This window comes from Sinohyriopsis cumingii, chromosome 16, assembly GCF_028554795.1.
Source record: "Sinohyriopsis cumingii isolate HCF-2022 chromosome 16, ASM2855479v2, whole genome shotgun sequence".
Taxonomy (NCBI): domain Eukaryota; kingdom Metazoa; phylum Mollusca; class Bivalvia; order Unionida; family Unionidae; genus Sinohyriopsis; species Sinohyriopsis cumingii.
In genome coordinates this window covers 24476035-24490772 of record NC_142976.1, presented here as the reverse complement: position 1 = coordinate 24490772, position 14738 = coordinate 24476035, and the positions used below count along the sequence as shown (strand labels likewise).

The 14738-nt window shown below is 38.4% G+C and overlaps 1 protein-coding gene across 1 annotated transcript in view; it reads right to left on the bottom strand.

Annotated features, from left to right (window-relative positions):
- Positions 1–14738, bottom strand: part of LOC149780081 (contactin-like) — a 104998-nt gene that overhangs the window by 25735 nt on the left and 64525 nt on the right. The window contains exons 16-20 of the mRNA XM_089936839.1: positions 6082–6252; positions 4952–5104; positions 4453–4547; positions 3154–3237; positions 2114–2258 (exon numbers count right to left, since the gene is read on the bottom strand). Of these exons, the coding sequence (XP_089792965.1) occupies positions 2114–2258; positions 3154–3237; positions 4453–4547; positions 4952–5104; positions 6082–6252 (648 nt within the window). The remainder of the gene's footprint in view (positions 1–2113; positions 2259–3153; positions 3238–4452; positions 4548–4951; positions 5105–6081; positions 6253–14738) is intronic.

Here is a 14738-nt window from a genome sequence, read left to right as displayed (position 1 = left end):
ACAATGGAGAAACGCTATCAGGGCGAATGGAGCCCATCAGTGCTTGCAGACTATTGCTGGAAAGTGGCAAGAGATGCTCCAGTTAATGAATACAAAAGATACGCAAAGTAGCGAACCACAATATGGTGTCACACTAAAGTCTGCTACTAGCACGGTACCAGACACTGCAGCAGATACTGAGTGGAGGTTCAAACTGTCGTTTCAAAGGACCAGGATCCTGCGCTGAAACAGAAAAGGCTGCATATTTTGATGCCTTACTTGAACACAAAACAGTTTTTATAATCATTGAGGTAATTATCCTGCTTTGTTGTAGCTGAGCCAACTTACGATTATGACTCTGCTCTTGTTGTATCTGTACATATTATAGTCAGTTTAATCTTTGATTAAGAGGTTTTCTTTTGGGTGCGTGAACATGTTTTGTCGAGTGAGCTAAAACCCCTACGCATTTGTGAGAGGTTAAACTCCTCTATGCCCTCTCTCTGCTTACACCGATTAGTGAGCTGATTTGCTAAAGAGCCATATCTTCTCCCCTGCATACACCTCTTGGTGAGCGAGCCAAAAAAAAAAACTCATTTTCCCAACTCGCGGGCAAAAATGTATTTTGGCCTTTTGACACCTACTTTAGTGCTTTAGCCGAATTTCTTTCACATAACTCCCTCTTTCAAAACCCAATTCGAATCCCTATAAAGAATGCAGTGTCATGGTTTTTTGTTCTGCTGCTTAAATGTACTTCATGAGTCATACATAGCTGCGAAGTATATCGTCAAAAGTGAGAAAAAGTGTTGATATTGCATCGTTGTACCAAGTCGTTTAGGAAAATATGGACTTTATTTTACTGATCTCGTTATTGATCATAATTAAGTTTATATATATATATATATATATATATATATATATATATATATATATATATATATATATATATATATATATATATATATATATATATATATATATATATATATATATAAACAAGTAAAGATTTTCAAGAGAACAAAGACAGGGACGTCATGAGAATAATCACGTCAGTTGGTATAAATAGTAGAAGAATAGTCTAGAAATGTTTTAAAGGAGCACCATCTCATCGGGAGTACCCCAATTTTCTAATCTTGGTCCCATCTTGTTTCAGCTATTCACCAGTGACCAACCTGGAAACATTTACCCAACAGTAAGAATATTTCCAGATAATAAAACCCCCACCTAATTGTTAGTAATAACTGCGGAATGGTGCCCTAGTCTATCATCACTATAAACTGATATACTGCAGATATTGTAGCGATATGACTGAAACATTGTTAAAGCTACGTCAATATCCAAAAAACACACACTAATACTACTACTAAACAACACTATACTGTGCCATACTACATTAAACTGTACTGTGTTGTTCTCTGTCATACTATACTGGACTCCACTATACACTACACAATCCACTATACTACATCAAATTATACTCAGACCAGTATTCTACACTACACAACACTTCACACTACACTGTACCGTGTTGTGCTGATTCATATTGTATTGTATTCCGCTATACACTACACAATCCACTATACTACATCAAATTATACTCAGACCAGTATTCTACACTACACAACACTTCACACTACACTGTACCGTGTTGTGCTGATTCATATTGTATTGTATTCCGCTATACACTACACAATCCACTATAATACATCAAATTATACTCAGACCAGTATTCTACACTACACAACACTTCACACTACACTGTACTGTGTTGTGCTGATTCATATTGTATTGTATTCCGCTATACACTACACAATCCACTATACTACATCAAATTATACTCAGACCAGTATTCTACACTACACAACACTTCACACTACACTGTACCGTGTTGTGCTGATTCATATTGTATTGTATTCCGCTATACACTACACAATCCACTATAATACATCAAATTATACTCAGACCAGTATTCTACACTACACAACACTTCACACTACACTGTACCGTGTTGTGCTGATTCATATTGTATTGTATTCCGCTATACACTACACAATCCACTATACTACATCAAATTATACTCAGACCAGTATTATACACTATTCTTTATTACACTATAATACACTGTAAGATGACGTACCTCCTTCAGCTGAGTATATCTCGTTGACAGGGGATTCTGGCCCATCGCCATAATCATTATAGGCACGAACTTTAACCTCGTAAAGGAGGAAATACATCTCTTTACCCACTGTTACTGTATGCTTCGTGACGTTTCCAACTCTTTGCTGAAAAAATACAAACTTGCTTTGAAGTAGCGAAATCTGGAGAAAGAATTTGAGACACTTTTTGGATCCAGAGTGAAAATCCATTAATTGCCCTTCAGATTGAATATATTCTGATTTTTCTTATCACAAAACAAGGGCAAATTGTGAGTTTGTGTCTGTATGTGTGTGTCTGTGTGCCGGTGTGTGCATGTGTGTATGTGTGTGGTTGTGAAAGAAGAATAACAGTTTACCATTTAACTGTCATAGGCCAAATAAACTTATAAACTTACATACATACGTACGTACGTGCGTGCGTGCGTGCGTATATATATATATATATATATATATGTATATATAGTTAGATATTTTGTTAGGGGCATTATTTAAAATTTTACAATTAAATATTTAAATATTTTCTATCATTTTCTGTTATTGGGAGTTAAAAGGATGGTTATTAGCACCTGGGTTCTTTGAAAATTATCCTAAATTTCTTTTTCTCTCCAGATTAATCTGTTTGAGAATTTCAACGTAATTCTGTCTGAAATAAATAATACTTTTTTAGGCTAGAATTAAAACGTTTGAGGACATTATAAGGTGCTACTCAGCCGCAATAACTGTGTCTTTTTCTAATTTTGGTGAATAAATGCCAAAGATGATTCACAGAATTAAGTAATATAAATTTGAGTGAATATAACTCAGTTCATGAATTAACAGATAACATATAAATTTGCAATAGCTGACATTTCATCTCAGATATATAGAAAGAAGCAGATCTTTATTGACAAATATTTAGATTGATATTGAGAAATATTTTAAATATAATAGCTCGTGAATATGTAGGCTTAATAACAAATACGTGTAGGCGAGACATGGTCAAGAAATTACTTATGGCATAGGGTACTTAATGATGTCATACATTAAACCATTTTGTTGTATTCAACAGCCTCCAGAATGCTTCGTATCCGAAACCAGGTCCTGCCTCATCTGCCCTGTTCAGAGGCTGCAATAATAATAATAATAATAATAATAATAATGATAACAATAATAATTTATAAAGATAAATACCTACTTGAAAACTATAACGAACATTGCAGGAAAATAGTAAAAATAATTTTCTCGACTACACTTGATATTGTCATTTTTCTTAAAGAATCTTTTCAAAACTGTTTTATTATGATAGGAATCACATTCAATCTGTTGTTTATGTGTGCATTAGAAAGTCAAACAACTTTTTTACAGTGTACTAAAACAAATCATACACTGGTATGCATTTTGGCCCCCTAACTGAAATAGTATATTCCAACCAAGACGGAATCTACCCCACCCCACCCCTTAAAATGTTCTAGTTTAGGAGCAACAAGAGAGTATGAGCCAATGTGGTGACCTTCTATTTGCTGTCCGACATCGGTTAATACAATGCAACTGTATGTCTGCTCCCTGTGTCAGCCAGCTTTTCTTATTTTGAACTGAAAACAATTCTCGGTTACATTTTTCTCATAAGAAGTAGCCCAAACTTCAAATAACGATCATTTTATGCAAACCTGCAGGTTTTGTTTTCTCTTGTTTATATGCACATCGGTATATTTGGCATTTTCAAGGTAATTACGACTTAGCTTACAACATTTTACTTCAATAAAAGGCAAACAGTTTTAACATTTGCCCAGTATTATCTAATACTATCTAACTTTTAAAGTCCAAGTTAGAGCTTACACTTACTGAATGGATGCAAAACGTTTAAATAGTTTTGAGAAAAATATACCATTCGGTTTCTAGAGCTCTCTGAACAAGCGTAACCTTATAGTCAAAACATTTTTCAGTGAGTTTCTCGTTGATGAACTTATAAGATTTTAATAATCGGTCTGTGCATGAACCTTCAGTAGCACTGTGTCCAGTAAAATGTTCCAAATCTAGTTGTTAGTTGTCCATTCCCTTTAGATGTTACTGTGCACTGATTTTGAGCTCTGCATCTCGAACATTCTTCAGCACGACTCTCAAACATAAAGCTCAGTAATATTGTTCCAATGCGCGTTTCTATAAATAACTGCAAAATCATAGAGAATTAGCATAGTTTGTCGGATTCCTACCATAACACAGTTTTTCTTCTCCTTTTGTTAGAAGTGACTGGCTCTAGCTAAGTATCACAATCCACTGAACTAAATGAGAATATAATGCAAAGACGTTTCATTATTGTTTCTGCTCATTTATTTCAACTTACATTCCACGTAATAGTAAGTGTACCTTCACTGCCACCACCTCCGCCAACATTTCCGGGAGAAATCTTCGGTTTATCGGGGTGCATCAGATAGAAACCTAGTAGCAATATTAAAATAACACTTTTTCAGATATAACCTCAGACTCTAATCTAAATTACTGTGTCTAATTAGTCAGTGGTTTCAAAATAACCAATTACAAGCAATAATTTTTGCGTCGAGTTTAGGAATGTATGAGAATATTTTTAATAATCCTGAATCATGATTAAAAAAAATTATACAATATTGTTTTCAAACAATTCTCCTTTATAAACGTTTGTTCTGAACCTTTCATTTCGTTATTATTATACTGGACTTTGCTAAATATTCCATTTTAATCATTTTTAATACGATGTAAAATATATCAAACGCAAATATTTTTAATCTCAAATTGCCAGAATCTTTCCTACCGTAATGTTATTATTATTATTATTATTATTATTATTATTATTATTATTATTTTACTTGTTGGAAGGCTCGGGTCACCGGCACCAAATGGAATATTGCCTGCTCTAAGACGGAAACTGTATGATGTGTGGGGACTCAAATTCTGGATTAGGTATGACCGCCGGTCTGGATGTTCGGCACTCTGCAATAGTGTCATCTCGCTGGGAATGTCTTAAAATGAACATGGGATTAGTTACATTCATTTAATTTTATTATGAAATCTTTGAAATGAGCTGATATATAGTATAATATTAACTATTCACTGAGAAGGGCATACTGTTCATGCAAAGTGTTTCATAATTATAATGTGTAATATTGCTGAGATGTGTATATGTGTGTGTGTGTGTGTGGGGGGGCTGATTTAGATTTTTAACGAAGCTTTAAAATGTTTTTAGTGATATTGCTACGATGTTTGCAGTGTAGTGGTTTATAGTGATGTCTAGCACTAAGGCATCTTGCCGCAGGCATGTAGCATGATGCGCCACCTTGTCACATTATCCTGACACCAGGCCGACCAGTCCTTGTACTAAACTCTTAATGCTGAGAGCCTACCATTGTTATAAGTCTTTGGAATGATTCGGCCGAAGTTCGAATTCACGACCTCTCGCGTCCGAGACGGACACTCTAACCACTAGGCCACCGGAGCAGTCCTTCTGAGATGTTACTGTTTACTTTTTAATCCAGCAATACACAATACAACAACTTAATTAAATTTAATTTAATACAACAATATAATATTATGTTACGAAGTAATCGTAATTTTAATCATAAGTTTGTCATAATTTGCTTTGTATTCACACGTGTAAAATCACTAGAATGATTCAAAGTCAACACCTTCCTTCGTAACAAGCCAAATGTTGTATTGAACATAATTCACTTTTGCCTTTAGGTGGTATAACAGATGTGATTCCATATATCAGTACCATAATCATGAATGTTTTCTTACTCTATTTAGCTGAATGTGTGGGGTGGAAGAGACTAAAGGGTTCCCTTACCAAGAACTTGTAGCACTGTTCTTTTCTTTCTTACAAACACTTGGGAAAAAAATAGACTTCTGATGAAAATATTTCAGAGTACCGGCAGAATACAAAAGAAAGAAACATTCCGTGACTTTAAAAATTAGCATTATCAGGGAAAGAACATCATACCTGTCTCTATAACTCTCCATTCGGAGTCATAATTTGTTCTGGCCTCCAAAATATAATACGTAATCGGAAAACCATGGTCAGAAACTGTGCTCCATGTCCAATACAAAGGTATTGATGTGGAGTTCCTTCGAATATTGTCAGCATGAACTCCCACAGGCTCACCCGGGGGACCTAATAAACCAAGAACAACAGTTATGTCATGGCTGGTAATATGAATAGGAAATTCCAGTAGAGGAGTTGAACTTTTTGTTCGCGATGCGCAGTAGGCAAAACAATCAAACCCTCGACATTAATTTAATTGACTAGATATAAATCCCCTACATGGATTAGTTTTGTCATCAATTTTCGTTTTCAAATAGAAAGGAAAACGCTTTTTTCCAGGTGTATTCGATCGCCGTATATACAAGTTTTAATTGCAAAATGAAATGTTTTGGTGTGCGTTTTGGGGGTTTAACACCATGCTCCAGTACATGATAAGCAATACGATGTGCCCGTTATGCTTGGTGGAGAAAGAACCCAGGAAAACCCCTAGAAAAACCACCGACCCACATAATCCTGATACCAGTTCTAACACTAACCTCTTAATGCTGAACGCCAAGCGAGGCAGCTGCTAGTAGTAGTTTTAATAAATAAGTTTTGGTTTAACTCGGCTGGACTTCAAACCCGCAACCTCTCGCATCCTTGTCGGACGCTCTAGCCTCTTAGAACATCAGAGCGGTTACACTTTTGCTAAACAACATTAGATATATGATGCAAGCTTTATGCTAAAATGGGTCAAGGTCATAAAAAATAGGATGTTCTAATACGTCACTCCGTAGACAAACATGATAATAATTTCAAGGTTTGCAAAAGTTTGTAACTCGAGAAATTGCACTTGCACATAATGCCCTTGATTTCGTTGTGGTATTCCAGCTTACAGTGAGTAGGCCGATTCGGCATAAGTTATTTATAACCGACGCACGCGAAATGCTGAGCGACGTTTAACTTAATCACTTGTTAAGGATGGATAATATATTCAGTGTTATTCCTGAGGTACAATTCTGCATCTACTAGGCCCAATGATTACTATGTAGTAAAGTTTTACTTGGCCCAGCCAATATTTACTTGGTAAGGACCAGTGGAATTGTGCTTTTTCCGGAACGCTGTTACCTTTTGTCAGTTGAGATGTCATCATTTGTCGATACTCTCCTCGTACGGGAGGCAAGTGTATTTACTTCGATTGATTTAAAACCATTATTAACCCTACAAGGCAACGTTCTGTATTGGGGGATGGGTGCGGTTATTTTGCTTGTTTGTTTGTTGTTTTTTATTATTATTTCGTCGTATTGTATATTAAGTAGCTGGAACATCTCGCGGATTTAGAGCATTTTTGTCTAAAGTTTGTTTTTCAGAACATACCAGGTAGGTCTAAGCATCTTAATCGTTTTTGGCTTAGGCACTACCAAACATGTATTCCGATGTTATGCCGTCCCTCTCAAGCCAAACAGCCCAACCCTGTTACTACAGGGTTACTGAGATACCCACATTTTTATTTCTACCAAATCATCGACAGGAGCAAGTCCAGAAGTAGGCCTTTTATAAAAACCAAACACCCAACATTCTTTTTCAGGAACACCCACTTCTCTCGAAAAGAGATAGCATTCATTTTGCCCAAATCAATTAGAACTCAAAATCCTTTTTTTCCTCAATGATGTATGTGTGTGAGTGCATGAGTGTAAGTCCTTATTCTAAAACTTTTAAGCAAGAGACACTTACGTTTTTATTGTCTGGTATATTCTGGTACAAATTTTACAATCCAATTCACAACAAAACACTTTTAAAAGTTCAAAGATTCTTCTGTTTCTATTTTCACTCTCTGTTTTTGAATTTTTTCACTTTCACAGGTTTTTCGACCTCTTCTTCCTTACTTTGTCCACGTCTTGTTTTCTTCTCTTTTTTCTTTCTGGACGTGTCTGGGTTCTTCCTTTTTGGAGGGTACCTCTTCGTTTTCTTCTTCTTCCTGTTCTGAATTCATCTCCCCCTCCTTCTACTTTTGTTGTGTCTTAGGAAAATCCTTTCTCTTGACAAGGTATCTTAACTTTTGTCTCTTTTAATGTATATCTTGCTTTTTTTGACGGTCTGGACATTATGAAGACCAATGCCCTTTCACATATTTAGCAAGTATCTTGACTTTAATCTCGAAACGAAGGGGAGTAGTCCGTCAGCTTGTCTGAAGAAACTTTCGTATGACACCTTGCAAAGCTCTGATCTGTGTGGAATTTTCAATCGTTTTGGCATGTTTGAGAGTGAAATGAATACTGGAAGGGAAGACACTAACCCTTTATATATACACTAGCCTCACATGAATACATAGGGACCATGTTTTATTAAAAAAATGTAGTCATTTGACTTTCTGCAGTCAAGGTGGAACAATCTCATCATTTCATGGAGAAAAGAGAAGAAAGTAAGAGGCAGAAACGTGATTTATCGCCTCGCACAGTAGCTGAAGTCTTGGCTCAGATTCATGCCAGCGATTTCGAAGATGACATGAGTGAGCCTGAATCCAGACCCAGAGAGTCTACACCCAGCCAATGTCCACCACGACCAGTAAACCATAAACAGTAATACCACCTTCGAGGGACGGGAAAACGTTCCTCTATAAAATTTAGAACTACGGCCCTACACGTACACGGTGAAGTTTAAAATTTACAAGTCCAACGTACCAATGAATAACGCAGAGGGGTTCATCACTGAGGTGTGGGATTCTTTGTTAAGCACACTGAAACGGCAATGTGAAGCCAAAGAAGAAGATCGCTCGGATCGAGCTTAGCAGCCTAGCAGAAGACAATGACCAGAAGAAAGGCAATTTCATCTTTTTCGATTTTGAATGTATGCAAGAGACCGGCATTCAGATTACTAATATCTGTGTGGCTCACTGAGCGTGCATGAGGTGCATCCAGAAGGGTGATTGCCCTCACTGCAGCAAGATTTCTGTAGGACGTGAGAAAAAAATTTGGCGACAGAAGACGCTGACCGATTTCGCCCGATGTATCTTAGACCACATCGACGAGACGTGAAGCCAAGAGGACGTCTAACGTTACGGAGATTGTCATCGCCATGCCACGGTGATGGCATACAATTTCTCGGGGAACAATGGACAATTTCTTCTCAGATAATATACGGAACAAAGTACAGAACGTCCTAAAGTAACCTTGAACGGAGCCAAACTCATTTCCGTGCAAGTGGGCCGAGTGCAGTTTAAAGTTTAGATAAGCTACTTGGCCATGCCTTTGAATCGAATGCCTAAAATGTTTGGAATGAAAAAAATGGCCAAAGGCTATTTCCTCACTTTTCAATACCGAAGCCAATCAACACATTGTTTTACCCCGTTTGGATGAGGCTCAGTACTACGACCCTAACAGTATGCGGACCTAACAACGAGAATCTTTCTGCGCTTGTTAAAAGACTCATGCCTCGGACCCCTTCGACTTTCAATAAGAAATGTTGAGGTATTGTCGTTCTGACGTGGACATTTTACGGCGTTGCTATGGACATTTCGAGAACTGTTCATGGAGCAAAGAGGGATTGATCATTTCAAAGACGTCTGCACCATTGCCAAAGAGTGTTCCTAAGTCCGACATTGAAAAGTCGATTCCAAAAGTTCCAAGGAAAATGGCCTAAATATCTGGGAGGACCTACTCCCGAAAAATTAGCCAGAACCGGATTTTTCTACTTGGGCAAAGGGGATAAAGTCAAGTGCTTCAGTTGCGGTGTGTCACTTGACGAGCGGGAGCAGAAAGATTCGGCTTACCTGGAACATGCTCGATGGTCTCCACATTGTCACTATATACCTTTAGTGGGACCCTAGTCATTGACGTGGCATACCATGTTTGAGAAATCAACTTGGCTAGGAGTAAAACATTGGACAACACCTAAACAAGTATTTAAACCCCATTTAAAAAATAATATTTAAGGATTACCAACACGAATAGCAAGAGAAGATCTACAAGGAAGTTTGACAGGGACTTGCCAGAGCAAAATCTCAATTGGTGAATAAGAAAATTTTGTGCCGAGAAAATCACAAGAGAAAATTGACAAAAGTCAACAAAGCCGTCAGATTTCTCTGGACAAAACCTTCGTTCTTCCGATTATTCCGCTTTAGACCATTTACATTAGAAGATGTTGTTACCATTCTTGACCGTTATCCTGAATGGTAGTGGTCACAAATTACTCACTATCTCCATTACTTTCGCTCTAGGAGAAGATTTTAAATAAAATAAGGACAATTAAAAATGACCCAACGTAGGTTTACATACTGACTGACATGATCATAGATACTTTACAAGAGAACTGTTGTGGTTCGCCTGTTGATTTGAGAGAACGCATTTACCGAGAGCTGGTCAAAATAAAAGTGAAACGCAAAGAACGATTGCATCCGTTACGTCACCGATGTTTAAACCACTGGTAACTGAATGCTATATGTGCGCTGATTCAGATGAAAGTGTTCCAGTGGTCAGACATTGTTAAACTGGACGTGGGTGAGAAGGATTGGTTTGTTGTGACTCGTTCTTTTTACTACAAGGTAGTCTTACTGCAACGAATTCCAGAGGAAGTGTTAGAGGGTTATCAAAATCTTTTGCACATTATAAACTTTGTTCAAGAGAAAACTTCTGAACGGTGTGTGATGTGCAAGATAGAGACTAAACCATTTAGATTCGCCACTGGAGTACGATCATCTTTGTGCAGAAAGTACACTTACTGCCTTCGAAAAAAAAAGGTATAAAAACGGGCTACCATGCCACGACCTTTATCAGTGGTGATGCAACAAATTCCGTGGAAGGAAATCAATAAGAGTATTCAAACGGTGGAGGATTACCAACCTTTATTATAAGAACTGTGTCTCATGAATTGGGGTCGACGTATGGTGTATGTCTTAGTGACTTCCATTCTGTGATTTCGTTTTCCAGCCGATTCATTGTGGACTCTTTACGAACAGTACGTACTGCCAAATAAAACATAAAAGTGGTAGGTTTAAATGTTCACGAGAGACACATTTTGTTAAAACCCTTGCGTTTTCATCAGGCTACATCTCGACCTTAACGGGAAATAAAGACTGGTCAACTTTTAGGTCAGAAGATGTGTACGACGATGTGTGTTTAGCTTGTGACTTACACCCTCACTGGACAGATATACGTGACTGGAAAAGTTGGTGTTTCGAAGCTCGGACTAAAGAAATGGCCAATTATTATCATGAGTTGTGATCCTAAATTCTAACGTCCCCTAAGAAAGTAACTTTTAAATTTGTGTTAGAAACAGCGATAGAAGAAGAATAACCCAACACCGAGAAAAACAACTCCCTCCAGGACAGGATTGTCATGGACATTCCCGATGGGCCGTTCCGGGAGGACACCTTTGTGGCTTTACCAAATGTAGAGAATGCAAAAACATTACACACTGTCCCTAGGTCACCTTGGTTACCACAAACATGTTGTACATAGACGTTTTCATGTATTTTATCGATGTACTTAATCATTTGGCTTTTATGTACTTTTGTCTTTCGTGTTGTTCCATTTAAAAAAAAACAATCGTGTCTTGAGAAAAGTACAAAAACTCTTGTCTTGTCTGTCTTGGTCTCAAAAGTGAAATTCTCTGCGCTATGGATAACTCTGCTGTCTCTGCTACCTCTTCCTCCACTTTCAAATCAATCGACGATCATATAGATCGTGATAGTTGGGAGGCATGGAATTTTTATCATAATTTTAACATGTTAATTGCCGGACCCAGCGTTTCACACAAAACCGAATTTGTCAAACGTTTGATCGAACATAAACATCTTTTGATCGATCGTCCACCTCAACGAATCGTGTGGTGTTACAAAGGGTGGCAGTCAGCGTACAGTCTCTTGCGAGAAAGTCAAGGCAATTCCATCGTATTTATAGAAGGCATTCCTGGCAAAGACGAAGATAACTTGTCTGATCACAGTTAAACCCATCTGGTCATTTTCGAAGACATGTTAGGAGAAAACGAAGAAGACATTAAACTGTGGTTTACGCGCAAAGGGAATCATTGTAATTCCAGTGTCATTTACATAATTCAAAATGTGTTTCAATAAAGTAAAGCCCGTCGCCCTATCAATCTCAATACTCATAACGTGGTATTGTTTAAAAGCTCTAGAGATAAATCGCAAGTGCAAATCTTAGCCAAACAGTTAGGAACACCTTGTTTGATTCATGCATAAGACGATGCCACCCAAACCCCACACACCTATTCACACGAGGATTTAAAACGCACCACCCCGATTATTTGCGAGTTCGTACCTATCTATTTCACCACTGGTGCCAAGACGGAGGGGCTGTCGTGTACAAGTTCACGTCGTCGACTTAACAAACAAAATCTATAAACATCTCGGACACTTTGGGAAAGTCTCATACACTGTCAACATGAAGTCCGTTCAGTCTTATCATCCCATCAAATTGATTCGTGCCTTGTACGGCATCAGTCGCGAAAATAATCCACAAATACCTGTTGGTGTCTTAGAAGTCTTGCGATGGTTTACGGTGACAGCACGTCATTTACTGCAAGGCATCATTCACATTCCACATGAAAACAAATGCTTTTTTGAAAGAAACAAATTAGTCTTGACGTAGCTGGCTGATCCCCACATCAACACTCAAACCAAACAACAAATCATTTTGAAACCTGGAGGTGGTGTTTCTCTAGGAGGTGTTATCATTCTCTCCCTCTTAAAATGGAATCCTAATTCCCTCAAAGTCCTTCCCAAGAAAAACGCCATTCCCAAAAAGCATAACGAACCAAAAAGAAGAAATGGAGCAAAAGTGTCAAGACCAGGTCACAGACCTAGAAAAAGAAAAGCCCAAAATAAAAGAGAAAGAAAAGTCTCTGATATACACTTCGGCCAGGACGCAACCTTACATTCGCAAACCACTATCTTCAGTGACGGTGACCGCGTCTACAGTAGCCTCAGGTTCTTCCACTTCACCGTTGCTGGTGATGCCTGCCAAACCCAATTCGACACCCGTTCTTCCTCATTTGATGAAACGATGGAAACCCGCGTCTCCTAGAACTTCTCGTCCAGCGGTGACACCCTACTCCTCTTTAGCTGCAGAGGCAGCTGCTCACAAAGTACCCGCCACCCAAAAAAAAAAACACTCCAAGGGAGATCGGGCTTGCTACAGAGGTTACTCGATTTGTCCAATCCAGAAATGTCCCGATTTAGTCCTTTGGGAACCCCTCCACGATGTGTGATGCCTGTCATCAAGTTGATACGACGTAAAGATAACCAGTGACGACGCATTCCAGTATAAAAAAGACTCGTGATAAAATGATGGGACTCAGTGTTGTAGTGCTCCTGACGCACGAAGATATTCCCTCAAAGAAGTGCACACCGTTACCTTTGTCGTTCTCTTATACAAAAAGGAAAAGGAAAAAGAAAAGGACAGTCTCATCATCCGAAATACCGCTTAGTCATTCATCAACGTCACCCCCAAGAAAGACACCGTCGTCCAAACAAAAGGAGAAGCAACCAAAAGGGAGGATTCTTTGGCGATTTTTGAAAACACATTGTTACCTTTCTGACAAAGCGATAGTCAAGAAAAAGATAAAAGAGCGTGTGCCAAGTCATCCACATTAATGTGTTATTTGGTGTGTGCCCTGGAACCGACAAACAAAGGTTTCACCCCCAGAAAACAGCCTTCTTCACTCCCCAAAGGAAAGAAAAGGAAAGGACTTCCTCCTCGTTTAGTCAAACATGAGGACATGTTGTCCGTCCAAAGCTTCTCCACCCATGCGAAAAGACTCATTCAAACAGCCTCCAAAGACATCATCGATACCGAGTGCGAATGTTGTTTTAACGCCTTGAAAGGCGCTATACCTTGAAAAAATGCTTAGCCAAATATCGTCACGTTCTTCGCAAAATGTTTCAAACGAAAATACCCATTCATCAAACGAAAAATATGTTCGTCCAAAACGTAGAAAATTTTACCCTTGTTAGGAACTCTTGTCAAAGGAATAGTATGACCCACGTTGGGCCTCCTATGAAGTATTTTCCGTATTCTTCCAGGAAGACAACAGGGACCTGAGGAGTCAAAAGATCTCAGACATGACCATTGAAATTTAATGGAAGGACGAAAACTGGCTTTAGTGCCTTACAAACAATGGATATAATACCATCTTTGGCACGAACGACGGACCCAGCATTTGCCTTCCAATCCTCATTTGACCGAGATATCCCAGTTACAACACGAATTTCAGTCAATGATGGTTCACAACGACTTGTCAGAAACAGAAAAATCGCAAATGTTCGGTCAGCTATTGCAACGACTACAATTCCTCCACCAGAAACACGTAAACGAAACAGCTCTGCCAACTCTGAAAGATTTTAAGACCCTGATAAACAGTCCATCACCACCACTACCACCACCTCCAGAGCTCAAGACAGACACAGCCCCACGAATGCATGAGGAAGAAGAGTTACAAGAAGTCTTTCAAACACCATCAGCAGCTCCAACGCCTAGTCAGATTGCATCATCCTCCTTGACCTCTTCCCCCATTCCCCAACGAGAACTTAAAACTTGGGTTAAAAAGATGATGTCCACTCTTCCTTCCACAGAAGTCAAACAGAAAGAAGGGAAACCAGAAGTGAAAAAAGAAAAGAAGAC